Raw genomic sequence first — 14,185 nt, 5'->3', positions numbered from 1 at the left:
GGTAACACTGGTTATATTCTGTGACCCTCCCAAGAAACAAGTATTTTTTTTTTTTTTTTTAAGTAAGATTTTGTTTTTTTTTGACAGAGCGAAAGAGGGAACACAAGCAGGGGGAGTGGGAGAGGGAAAACAGGCTCCCCGCGGAGCAGGGAGCCCGATGCGGGGCTCGATCCCAGGACCCTGGGATCATGACCTGAGCTGAAGGCAGACGCCTAACGACTGAGCCACCCAGGCACCTCGTAACAAGTATCTTTAACCTCTTATGTGGGTCTATGGTTCTTACACCTTGAGATAGATTCCCTGGCTTCTCATGAACAGGTAGTCTTCTGGTAGAGAAGGCTCTTTCAAATTCCTTTAAATAATCCTAGGAAGTTTAGCATTACCAAATGTTGAGCTCAACCAGAATGCCAAAGAATAAAAAGCTTATTATGTGGAACAGATACCAAAAGAGGCAGGGATTATTTGGGTACTATTACCTGAAACACAGAGGTGTGCTGACAAATGTGGTAGCCACTGGCCACAGGTAGCTATTTAAATTTTAAATTAAAAATGCAGCTCCTTAGTTACACTTGCTACAATTCTAAATAACCACTACCATACTGAACAGCACTGGACTAGAGAATGTCTTTAAGACTTTTGTTACTTAGTGTATTTGACTTACATGCAGAGCTTCTAGAACTGCTATAGCATTAAGAAAAATCTTAACTGATCTTTCTTTTTATTATTGATCCTAAGCACACTTCCACCCCTGAAAGGAATATTAAGAACAGATTAAACTGTTTCAGCTTTTCTTTACATGTGCTCTGGTGTATGCATTCATGTACTCCTCTGTTGAACACATAAAAATATATAAATTGCATGTGTGATTGTTTTCAAAAACTTTAAGTCTTCAAATTAAACTTTAATAAGAATGATGATTCAAGAAGGAATTAAACCTTAGCAGTTTTAATAGTGAGCCCTAATATAAACCCATTTATTTGTACTTCCATCTATACCCCTCTCCCTAAAAGTAAAGATTAGAAGTGGTAAGTAGATTTGACAATTATCTCCCCATAATCCTATCAATCATAAGTCAAGAGCACTGGAGGGATCACACCAGGAATACATCTAAATGAGATACTGGTTTGGGAAAAATAATTGAACCTACTGATCATTCACTACTTGTGAACAGCAGAAATGCAATGAAGAAAAACAGAGCAGAGTAAGGATTAGGAGCTGATACACACAATACCTGTTATTTTAATACTATTTAAATTTGCTTCCACAGTACGGGTGAAGTTAAAAAAAAAAGTTCGGAATTTGAGAGGTGCAACAAGATAAACTCAACAATCCTATAGATTATGGTCCTTAAAGAGAAATTTAGGGACCATGGAGGTTTATGAAAAACTTCTAGGTAGTCTATACCATGCTACCCTAAAATATAATAATGTATATTCTTTTATATCTACATTAATACTTATTATGATAATCTTCCCTGATATATTTAAGTTAGCACTTGGGATAAAAACCAAGAAATTGATCCATTCATTTTTTCCTGTGCTAAATAACAATGGCTGATACAGCCATCCTCAGAAATTTCTGACTCCCTGGTATTAATAAACTTGTATGTTTAGAAGTTTTCAAATAGATTATTCTAGTTCTAAGATTTAGAATAAACTTACTTGTTTTCCCGATTAACTGTTGGAGTTACTGCTGGCTTCCTCTTCTCTTCCTCTTGAATGGCCTGGGTTATATCTGGGGAGGAGTAGGAGCGCTTCAGTTTGGACGGTTCCCTATCCCGCTCAGTAGGAATCTGTGGCTTGGCTTTATGAGTTGGAGGGGTGGAAGGAGGTGCAGACGAAGGAGCCATTTCCGGTGGATACATATGAACAGTGTTGGTGGGTGAATGATAATAACGAAAAGTTCCAGTGATTGGGTCAAGAAACTTAGATGGAAAAGAAACAAAAAAACAAAACAGGTCAAAAAACAATGACCATTACAAACCAAAAAAGTCACTCAGAAGTATTCCACTGCTAAATTTACTTTTGGATTAAAATAATCTGATAAGATGGTAATAATCACTTCTATAATAAAACTTCCAAAGAACTTTAGGTATTAAATAAACTGTTTCTAAATGACAATGCCAGAAATGCTCATATATTGTAGCCAGAATCTCAGAATGGATATATTGAGAAATCTAACCCCGCTCTAATTCTGTAATTAGGGAAATGAGCTATGTCCTCCATAATGAAGAAACAGAATTGACTCTGCATTAGAGAAGTTGTAGAATAAACAACAACAACAAAAAAAGCTTTTTAAATAAGGACACATGACCATATTATTTATTCATGTGCTAATTTTGAGTTTTACCTTGGCCCAGCCTGAAGGCAGTCCTGGTACGATCCTCCCCATTTCTTCACTTCGTGCTCTTGTCAAAGGCTCTCGAGCCTAGTTAAAAAAAAAAAAAAAAAAAAATCAATTAAATTGTGCCATATACAGACTTAAGCTACCTGTCCAAAAAACCAAAAAGCCTTGTGTTGGCTGCCCTTAATACTTTTAAAATCAAATTTAAAAATGAAGAATCATACGTGGTCTCAAAGTCCAAATATTTCCAGCAAGGGAAAGAGAAATGTGTGTACGCACAAGCCCATAATGATGGTGGTTTTTAAAGTTTCCTTAAAAAACCAAAAAGACAATTTCACTGCTAGGTATCAATCCAAAAGAAATGAAAACCTATTTCCACACAAAGATTTGTATGCAAATGTTCACAGCAGCATTATTCATGATAGCCCAAAAGAAGCAGAAGCAATCCAAATATCCATTAACTGGTGAATGAATAAAATGTGGTATATCTGCATAAGGGAATACTATTCAGCAAATACAAAGGAATAAACTACTGATACACATTACAACATGGATGAATCTCAAAAAATTATACTAAAGACAAATGCAAAAGACTATACATACATACATATATATATATGTGTGTGTATATATATACACACACACACACACACACACATACACACAACAGTACATTTAAATGATATGCCTGGAAGAGACCTAGCTATGGAGACAGAGTAGATCATGGTTGCCTGTGGCTTTAGGATAAAAACAAGGAGTGACTACAATTGGGCACTATGATGAAAATTTTCTAAAACTGGATTGAGTTAATAGTTGTTTCACAACTCTGAACTGAAATCACTGAAATGTAAACTAAAAATGGGTGGATTTTATTGTATGCAAATTATACCTCAATAAAACTCAAATAAAAACAAAGGCAAAGATGTCTTATAAGACCTAAATATTTCAAAAATTGTGATGAAGTACACATAAAACAAAATTTGTCATTTTAACCATTTTTAAATATATAGGTTAGTGATATTAAGCATATTTGCTTAATTGGTTGTGCAACCAATTTCAAGAAATCTCTTCATCTTGCAAAACTGAAACTCTGCACCCATTTAAACAACTCTCCACTTCCCCATCCACCTGGCAACCACCCTATATAAATGGAATCACACTGTATTTGTCTGTGACTGGCTAATTTCACTTGCAAAATGTTCTGAAGATTCATCTACGTTGTAGCATGTGTCACAAATTTCCTTCCTTTTTAAAAAGGCTGAATAATACACCATTGTATGTATATACCACATTTATTTATATATTCATCTGTGGATGGATATTGCTTCCATCTTTTGGCTATTAGGCTATTGTGAATAATAGTGCTATGAACACAGGTGTGTAAATATCTCTTCCAGACCCTGCTTTCAATTTTTTGGGGGTATATACCTAGAAGTAGAATTGCTGGATCATGTAGTAAGGCCTAGGTATTTTCTAATTTCATAAAATGAGTAGAATATACTATTGTACTTTAAACAGGAAGACAAACATCTACTCCTTTTAGCATATAAATGGCTCAGTCATGTAAAAACAAACAAAAACACAGCTATGGAAGATAGCAAAGATTTCCTCAGAAAGCAGATCTTTTTTTTTGTTTTGTTTTTGTTTTTTAAAGATTTTATTTATTTATTTGAGAGAGAGAGAATGAGAGAGAGCGAGCACATGAGAGGGGGGAGGGTCAGAGGGAGAAGCAGACTCCCTGCCGAGCAGGGAGCCCGATGCGGGACTCGATCCAGGGACTCCAGGATCATGACCTGAGCCGAAGGCAGTCACTTAACCAACTGAGCCACTCAGGCGCCCTCAGAAAGCAGATCTTAAGATGGAGGATGACGACATGGTAAAGACAACCACGTAGTTATAATCCATGTGTTTCCCCCTACCCAATAAACTACTACTTACTTTATTTCTTTCAGTGTCTTCTGTATTCTCTCTAAAAGTTCCAGTCTTTAGAATTCCACTTTCTGGTTGTCCTTTAATCTTAACAGGCTGTAAAGTTATTAAAATTTCAGAAGTGAAAGAAAACTTTAACTGTCCTCCAATATAAACTTGCCTGTCAATCACTAGCTAATACAAGTAAATCCATCAGACTGAAAATATAAAAGGAGGAAAAAAAATGAGACCTCTGAAAAGCTTATTCAGTTTTATTGTCAAAGTAGATATTTTTCATTAAAGGTGATAGAGCCCATGTGGGATTTCCTAACACTAAAGGTAAAGAAGAAAAGAAACTGATGAATCAATGGCGTGGGGGGAGGGAAGTGTGCCAATCGCTGTGGATAGATTCATGATACATGGCTAAGTGTAAGTTGCTGGTCATCGGTGTATATTCACCATGACCTCTTTTGAACAGTCCTTTTATTGTAATTTCACATGATTTGGTTGCCTTCAAAGTCGTCATGTTCTCCCAAAATGAACATATTGAAGTGAATGAAGAGATTATGGGATATTCATATAGAACAATATTCAAAAGTACAAAATCCATTTTAAATCCTCTTAAAATCTATCATAGGTTCCTTTAAAAATTCACTTTAATTTTATAGTTTATTTAAAAAATAACTACAGTAAAGTAAAAACTTCTAAGTATTTGTGACAATTTTAATAAAATTCCAGAATAAATTACATATTTTGCCTACTTTTAAAAGAGCTTACAATATGTAATATGTATATATAATCTTAACTTTTTTTCAATGTGTTATATATTACAGGAAACATCAAAGACTAATGTGATAATCTCAAGGCTAGATTTGTAGGGCTATTTAGATTTGTATTTGGCACCTATACTAAAAGACCACAGAAACATGAATGCTTTCAGTTCTTATGACTGTCTGCCTCTAAGTGAAGCAAGATAGAAAGGAAGTGGCTTTGGAATCTTACTGCATATGGGCTCTTAGGCAAATTACTTAACCTCCAAGCTTAACTTTATTTGTAAACGGAATACCTCATGGACTTATCATTAGAAAGATAAGATAATGCAGGAAAAATACTTGGTGTGTAATAGCTACTCAATGAATAATATTTAAATTGTAATAGCTCAACAATTCTGAGTCTCCCATGAATAAAGTGAGAGCATTTTAGTACATGGGCTTCATTTCTCTAACTTTAGGTGTTTAGAAGGCTTTTGTAGGAGGTGTGTATATATATATATATATATATATATATATATTTTTTTTTTTTTTTGAGAGCAAGCACAAATGTGAGTGGGGTGGGGGAGGGGCTGAGGGAGAGGGAGAGAGAGAATCTCATGCAGGCTTCATGCCCAGCACAGAGCCCAACGTGGGACTCAATCTCATGACCCAGAAATCATGACCTGAGCCAAAACCAAGAGTTGGACTCTCAACCGACTGAGCCACCAGGTGCCCAGAGAGCTTTATTTTTGATAGTTAAGGTTACTAAGTAAGTGTTCCCTGGGTAAGCGTGCCATTTATATGAATTGTTAATTTTGGTCTATGCCTGAACTGCTGTTTCAGAAGTTATAAAGGTTGACGTTCTGTAAAGATGGTATTTTGCCTTCTATCCGAAGTCATTTTCGCACTACCAAAAATGTATTTCCATTTACGTGTATGTAAAAAGGGCCGTAACTGTTCCTGCTATTATAAAAACTTATTTGTTGTTCAAAAGGGAAAGGCATTGTTAATTGTATAAAACAGGAAAAAAAAATAAAAAGCACATATGATATCATTTGGTTAAAGAAGAATAACAATGAAAAATGTTCCCCAAAATTATGGGAATCTATTTTGGGGAATAGCCAAGGGCAGAAAAAGGCAACATTAATGGGATTATTGCCAATATTACTGATTAGATGAAGCAACAAACAAAATGACATAGACATGACCACAAAAATCACTATACACAAAGAGAAATGCTGGGCCATTTAGATGTCACTGATTTTGGACATATCCTAAGCAGATACAAGCTCTATCATATACATATTTGGCACCTAACTCCTCCACACTGATCATACATCCCATATAAAAATGAAGAATGTGTGTTAGTTTCTCAATTGCTAAAAATACATTGCATTTCACAGACAAAAAAGCAATCCCATTCCCAGTCAACCAAAGGAGAGTAGGCAAGCAAATGTAGATGGATCGGTACAAATCTATCACCCACTAGAAAATTACTTGAAAGGTCTGTCCTATTTATGGAATGCCCCTGGTGTCATCTTTTTATCTAATAATTTATTTCACACTTGGCAGTTTGTACTGTTTGTTTCTGCTTACCTTGCATGAATTTGAATCTCCTGCCACAGAGGCATGGGGCACATCTCCCACTGCCTTTTTCTGCAGTTCTGGGGTGGGACACCTCTTGCCCCTATCTTCTGCAGATTTCTTGGCATCGGTAGTTTCATGTTCACTTTTACTTTGTCTTTTTACTCCTGTTATTTCTCTGCCTCTCTTTGCTGAAGTTTCTTTATCTTCTTTCTTGGCCTGTTCACTTTCTCTCTTTTCCATTTCTTCTTTTGCGTTCTGTTGCTTTTCTGTGATTTCATTTTCTTCAGCTTCTTGTTTCTTTCTGTCTTTTTGTTCTTGTTCCTCTCTCCTCAGTTTCTCTTTCTGTTCTTCTTGCTGCCTTTCTCGAAGTTCTTTTTCTTGTCTGTTTTTCTCCATTAGAAGAGCAGTTTCTGCATGAATACGAGCTTTTTCTTCATCTGTTAACATGGCAGTTGCAGGGGGAAATACTGGCTTTGTGGAACGATCAGGAACAACTTTTCCATCCTGAGGAGACTGTTGCTCGTGATCTTTATTTTCAGATTTTATCCTATGATCTTCAGGCAATTTGACTGCTGGTTTTTTAGTACGATCAATCTATCAACAAAAACAGGGCAAAACATATTTTTGTCAAAATCCAAGAATGTAACCTCAGTTCTTGAAATCAAGTTGTTGTAAAGGAACCATCACTTTGTGGAGACAACATGTGCCAGAGCATCTATTTGTGTCTGTCAAGATTTCTCATAAGGCCCTTGGCACTTACTTCCTCTTGATTCCATACTTTCAATATACCATGATATGTTTTGTATTTGGAAGAGTTCATCTAAAACATAAAACCTAGACCTGGCCATACCTAAATTTAAGTTCCATTTCCACACATCCAACTGCCTACTCAGTATCTCCATGTCAGTGTCTCACATATATACCACAAACCTAACATGGCCAAAATTGATTACACGATATTCCCCCTACAAACATGGTCCTTATCTCGTGGATGTAACCACTATCCAAACAGTAGCTTACACAGAAAACTGAGTTTCATGTGTCTTTTCCCTACCTTTATGCAGTCTGATGATTTTCTTCCTCCATCTGTCCCAATCCACTAGCACCAACCAAGTCCATGCCAACATCCTCCCTACACTGTTTCTAACTAGTTGCCCCATCTCTTTTCTTGCTTCCCTTCTAATCTCTTTCCACACTGTAGCCAGAGTAATCATTTTAAAACAAGTATGACCATGTTTTTCATGTATGTAAAACCCTATTTTATTTTTTTAAAAGATTTTATTTGACAAAGAGTAGGAGAGAAAGCGAGAGAAGGAGAGAGAGAGAGTACAGGCAGGGGGGAGCAGCAGAGGGAGAGGGAGAAGCAGGCTCCCCACTGAGCAGCGAGCCCGACATCGGGCTCAGTCCCAGGACCTTGGGATCGTGACCTGAGCCGAACGCAGACGCTTAACCGACTGAGCCACCCAGGTGGCTCTAAAACCCTATTTTAAATAGCTACTCACTCTATTCAGATGACATCTAAAATCCTTACCATGCCTGTATGGCCCTGTGTGGCCTCATAGTCCCACCTCTGCCCATCTCTCTAATCTTACACTAATCTACACACCAGACATACCATGTTCCCACCCCCATCCCTGCCTTTTTAATTCCTCAAAGATGCCATGCTTCTTCCCAACTCAGGCTTTTATACCAGCTGTTCATCTAGATAATGCCTACTACAACTTTAGGTTGTGGCTTAAATATCTCTCCCTTAGGAAAGACTTCCTAAATCCCCAAAACAGCCAAGTCCCCTGATGTATGCTGTCCTAATACTCTATTCTTTCCCCTCATAGTACTTATTGGGATCCTGATTAAATAACTATTAATTACGTGTTTAAAATCTTTCTTCCCTCCTAGAATATAAGCTCCAGAAGGGTAAAGACTGGTGCCTGACACATAGTAAATTAATATGTTGCCGAGGAAATGAGTAAAATATTCCACAACAACTTTCATAACAGGTAAGTTACTGAATTAATGAGTTAAATGTTTATTACCTCAATTAATAGCATACTAACCCTACAAAATTGTTAGAAGTGACCCAAACATCGATCTATCTTCCCCTTCCTTCCTTTCTTCCTTCGTTTCTGTTTGTTTTCTCTTTTCCTCATAAATATTAATGATGCAGAACTGTATCCAAGTTCATCTTCAACATGAGCCTCCAGAATGTCTAGCTACAAGTTTCTCCTACACCAGTTCCTTTTTCTGTCCATTTGTCTGTCTTCCCCACCCAGCTTCTCCACATCCTGGTGCCACCTGGTTGGCTTGACCAGTGAGCACTGAGGCCTCCTTTGCAAGGCCTGGGGAACTTAGGGCAACATGCAGGTGCTGCTACCCACCCTACAGCCTGATCAGCAACAACTATTTGGACTTCTGGATATTCTGGAAACAGTCGGAAGGGTGGCCTATCACAGGGGCTGGCAGAGGGGTATGTTAAGAGGTAAGAGGAGCCTCCTCTTTCTTTCACCTCGCTGGCCAATGGTCCAAGGACAGTCTCTGGGTCGTCCTGGCAGAGCGTCCAGCCCGGGACCCATGCGGTGCTGATCTCTGAATCCAGGTGAGATGCAGACAAACTTGGCAGCACCAAAGAAGAAAGGATGCTACAAAGGCAGTCAGTGAGAGCTCATGGGCTTCGGAGGGATTTAAAGCACCCCTAGCCACCCAGCATCCCTGGTCCCTACCCGGAGCTGAAAGCCCACCCACCTAAGATTTCCCAGGGCTGATAAACCAGACCTGACTCCCATACTTCCACTCCTCCTATCCACCATCTTTCTTGTTTCGACTTCCAGCACACCTGTCTCCTACTTCCTGGCTTCTTCTCTAAATCACACACTTTCTTTCCAAGCGTAGCGTCTCCCTCTCTCCCAAGACAAAGTGCCTTCGGTGGCTTGGCGTAGAGGCGTTGAACGGCTGTCAGTAGGCGATGGTGCCTGGCAGCTCCAAACACAAAGCCAGACTGGGCTGGCCTGGGTGCAACAGGAGCACTTGCTCAAGCGACCTCTTGAACCCACCTAGCCTGCGTCTGAACTCCCTCCTTCCCTCACTGCCAGCTACACATTCGTGTCACGGGGGTGGGGGGTGGGGGGAATCACAAGCTTTATCTGCTTTATACAGTCACACACATCATCAACAAAGTATCACAACCTTCAAAGAGATTTTCCTTCCTTCCTTCTTCTCAAGCCCATAATTAAACTCCAGGTGACAAAGGGGTGGAGGAAGGAGCTGGGGCACGAGACTGACAAACAGCTCCTCTGCTGCCCCCAGAACAGAGGCAGCCAAGGCTGTGAGTGCCATGTCAGGGTGACCTTTCCAGAACATAACAAACCATCTTAGTCCAGGTCAAAATCCCTCTTCCCCCTTGTAATCACCACTCCGCTACCCACCCAGAGTGCTCCCGTCTGTGAAGCATCTGCCTCCATGCCAGCCCCGTGCCACCTCAACGTGAAGGCTTCTGTGTTAGCACACTATAATCCCAAACCTAACGTGGGCCTAATTCTCTGCCGGGCCCTCCGTCGGAGCCACCTGTGTCCTAGAGTCATGAAAAGCTCAATGGATGGGCAGGGATGTTCCATTCATAACATTCATCCAATTCAACGAAGAAAGACATTGTTTTCCTCCAAGGATTTTGTGGGTTCAGGTCTGAAATGGTCCGGGATTGGCACAGCTCCCAGAGCAGAACTTTCATCCATTTTTGTGTGTCTGCCCCCGCAGCTCCCATTAGCGGAGGAACCAGACCACGCTGATGGCTCCTACGAATGGGGCGTGGTAGACCACGTCGAAGCCCTGCAGGTCGATGACCACGTACTGGCTTCCTTTGGTGATGACCTTCCCAACATTCTTGCCGTACTTCTTTAGCTTCTGCCGGCACCTCCTCTTGGGCTTCTCGCCAGGCGCTGGCTCCTCCCGCGGCTCCTAGCAGTCCGGGAGGACGGCCAGGTGCACCTTGTGCGCGCTCCGGGCCCCCGGGAGCCCCGCGCTCACGCCGCTCGCCGCCTCGGGCTCGTGCTCGAGCTCCGGCTGCTCCGGGAGGGCGGCTGCCTCCTTATCCCCCTCCGTCCACGCTCGCCCCCCGGCCCCGCGGCACAGGAAGCCACTCGCCGCCTTGCTTCAGGGCCTGTCATGATGCTGCAGCCCCTCTGGCGAAGGTTGGGGCGAGAAAATGCCAACCCCTAATATATTTCTTGAGAATACAATTTACTGAAACAAGTATAAAAACTTATAAGAATATCTGCCAGTAACAACTTGCATGGCGTTCTTACAAAACATATTGTACATTCTGCAACTAGAAAATAATACCATAGGAAGAATTTAGTGAAGAAATCAATCCTTTGCTCTTCACTTCTCTTTTTGCCTCTTCACTTTAAAAATCTATTCCCTCCTCGTCTTTTCCACATTTGAGAATGAAGTAGGAAGAACCACTATGAGGATAACGGTAATAAAAGGTGGCTAGGATCCAAAATAAATGTTTCCGTTTCCATTTTAACAACTCAATCCATTTCCCCCCTAGTTTTAAAAGCAAAACTATGATAATGTTACTTTCAACTTTATAATTCTTTAAGTTTCCTTGTGCCTACAGGATAACTTCAATTTGATCCAAGTATCTCTTGATGACTCTTGCCCATCTTTCCGATCTTATCTACTATCACACTCACCTAGACAGACCATAGAGAGCAGTGTTCAAGCCTGTCAAAACTACTCATTGGTCCCAGAGCAAGCTTTGTTCCTTTAGTCACAAAATCTACTTGTCTCTTTAATCTTCAAATCCTACTGTACTCTTACCGCCCAGAAAAAATACTGCCTCTTCCATGAAGACCTCTCTGATACCCTCAGTCAAAATTTCTCTCCTTGCTCATGCTCCAGTGACTATTAGAACGATTATGACATTCTACCTTATATTTTGGCTGTCTTTGTATAAGTCTCTCCTTCTAAACATCAGAGAGAATCCATAGCTTAATCATATTTGTAAACCTTCATGTTGTCTTTCACATAGAAAATCCTCAAAATATGTTAGACAAATCGCACATATCTCAGAAAGTAACAAGAGGATTACGGTTCAAGTAACATGTTGATTAAGTTTAAAGGAAGTGCAATAACATAAGCTCTTTTTTCAATTTCTTAAATTTATGTTTTAAGAAAAGTTGCCTAATCAAATACTGTTCAGTCTTAAGATTTAGTCCAAAATATTTAGAGCTGAAGACCTTACAAAAAAAAAGAAGAAATGAACCATCTCATTTCATAACAAAAAAATGACTTAAGTTTTCTATTCATAGCCTGTTGCACCAATCAAATGGCATCCACTTCAAATGTGAAATACTGTTGAACTGTATCTGAAAAAAAATTAAAAATGAATGCTATAAAACTGAGGGTTGCTGGAGTGGGGGGTAGGGTGGGAGGGATGGGGTGACTGGGTGATGGACACTGGGGAGGGTATGTGTTCTGGTAAGCGCTGTGAATTGTGCAAGACTGTTGAATCTCAGATCTGTACCTCTGAAACAAATAATGCAATATATGTTAAGAAAGAAAAAAAGAAGAAGAAGAATGTAGCAGGAGGGGAAGAATGAAGGGGGGGAAATCGGAGGGGGAGAAGAACCATGAGAGACGATGGACTCTGAAAAACAAACTGAGGGTTCTAGAGGGGAGGGGGGTGGGAGGATGGGTTAGCCTGGTGATGGGTATTGAGGAGGGCACGTTCTGCATGGAGCACTGGGTGTTATGCACAAACAATGAATCATGGAACACTATATCTAAAACTAATGATGTAATGTAAGGGGATTAACATAACAATAAAAAAAATTAAAAAAAAATGAATGCTATAAAAAAATCTCATTGGAAAATTCATAGGGGAGAATGAGTTTACCTTCCTTTGAGTAAGATGCAGAGGAAAAAAGCTGCATTTTTATTGTAACATATTGGTTATTTAAAATCATTTAAATAATTATTGCTAAAACATGCCTGTCAGAGAGGGGATCAAGATGGTGGAGTAGGAAGATCTTGAGCTCACCTCCTTTCACAGACACACCCAAACTACAACTAAATATGACAAACTCTCTGAGAATGACCTGAATACTAGCAAAACAGCTCTTCCACAACCAAAAATATAAATAAAAAGCCACGTTCAGACAGGTAGGAGGGGCAGAGGCACAGTCTAGTCAGCATCCACACACCTGGTACAGCAATATACAAATGGCTGGAGTAATTACAAATGTGGAGGTCCCCCCTGAGGAGCAAGGGGTTTAAGTCCTACATTAGGCACCCCTACCCAAGGGACCTGTATAGGAAAGATGAGCCCCCATAATGTCTGGACATGAAAATCAATGGGGTTTATCTCCAGGATAGCAAGAGGGCTACAGGACCCTGAGACTCTGCTTTTAAAGGGCCAGGCCACAAACTCACTTGTTCCCAGACCCAACACAGAGGCAACAGCTTGAAAAGCACCTGGGCCATATGTGAAGGAAAGTTATTAACTAATTTTAAGGTAAGTCCAGGAGGGGCAGGGATCTATAGGGATGTTCTCCAGGAGTGGAAGTGCTTGTAGGCACCACTTCTGACACTCTTCATGTGCCCTGCTATCACCATTCACCCCACCAGGTATTCCCCTATGGATCAGCCCTGCCCAATGTGCATACTCTGGCAGGTGCCCATCCAAAGTGGTTCCTGCTCAGCCACACCTGGCAGGCAGCCTAAGACAAGACAGCAGCTCCAAAGCAGCTCCTGCTGGGGTGGGGAAGCTGTCAGTTCTACCCAACAGCATGCCCGAACAGTTGCGATTGGGCCTCTCGGCCATCTGCACCAGAAACTAGTCCTGCCCACCAGTATCCCTATAGCAGTCTCGACCTAACCACGTCAGATGGGCATGGGGTGCCCTCGTTCTGGTGACGAGGGGGAGATTGCACATCTGGGCCCCACAGGGCACCTTCTACATAAGGCCACTCCTTCAAGACTGGGAGATGCAGCTGACCTATCTAACACAGAGAAACACAGAGAGTCAAGCAAAATGAGGAGACAAAGGTATGGGTTGAAAACAAAACAACAAGATAAAGCCTCGGAAAAAGAACCAGAGATAAGCAATCTACCTGATAAAGAGTTCAACTTAATGGTCATAATGATATTCACTGAACTTGGAAGAATGGATGAATGCACTAAGAACTTCATCAAAGAAGTAGAAAATATAAAAAAGAGCCAATCAGAGCTGAAGAATAAAAGCAAGTAAAATGAAAAATACACTAGAGGGAATCAAGAGCAGATTAAAAGATGCAGAACATATCAGTGATCTGGAAGACAGAGTAGTGGAAATCACTCAAGTTGAACAACAAAAAGAAAAAAGAACTTAAACAAAAGAGGGTAGTTTAAGAGATGACCAGGAAAATATCAAGTGTACTAATATTTGCATTACAGGGGTACCAGAAGGAGAAGGGAAAGAGGGGCAGAAAACTTATATGAAAAAATATAGCTGAAAACTTTCCTAACCTAGAGGAGAAAACAGACAATCCAGGTCTAGAAAGCACAGAACCCAAAACAAGATGAAAACAAAGAGATATGCATTAAGACATAATAATTAA

The 14,185-nt window shown here is 40.3% G+C and overlaps 1 protein-coding gene across 5 annotated transcripts in view; it reads right to left on the bottom strand.

Moving 5' to 3' along the window:
- The window catches only part of USP8 (ubiquitin specific peptidase 8), a 74,273-nt gene that overhangs the window by 6,740 nt on the left and 53,348 nt on the right, over positions 1–14,185 (bottom strand). For 3 of the 5 annotated variants that reach the window (XM_032417166.1, XM_032417169.1, XM_032417167.1), the window contains exons 11-14: positions 6,600–7,184; positions 4,282–4,368; positions 2,350–2,427; positions 1,662–1,924 (exon numbers count right to left, since the gene is read on the bottom strand). In XM_032417166.1, the coding sequence (XP_032273057.1) occupies positions 1,662–1,924; positions 2,350–2,427; positions 4,282–4,368; positions 6,600–7,184 (1,013 nt within the window). The remainder of the gene's footprint in view (positions 1–1,661; positions 1,925–2,349; positions 2,428–4,281; positions 4,369–6,599; positions 7,185–14,185) is intronic. The other 2 variants (XM_032417168.1, XM_032417170.1) reach the window with 2 other exon arrangements.

This window comes from Phoca vitulina, unplaced genomic scaffold, assembly GCF_004348235.1.
Source record: "Phoca vitulina isolate PV1807 unplaced genomic scaffold, GSC_HSeal_1.0 scaffold20, whole genome shotgun sequence".
In the NCBI taxonomy this organism is placed as follows: domain Eukaryota; kingdom Metazoa; phylum Chordata; class Mammalia; order Carnivora; family Phocidae; genus Phoca; species Phoca vitulina.
The sequence above is the reverse complement of the archived record's forward strand: the minus strand, read 5'-3'. Positions and strand labels throughout refer to the sequence as shown.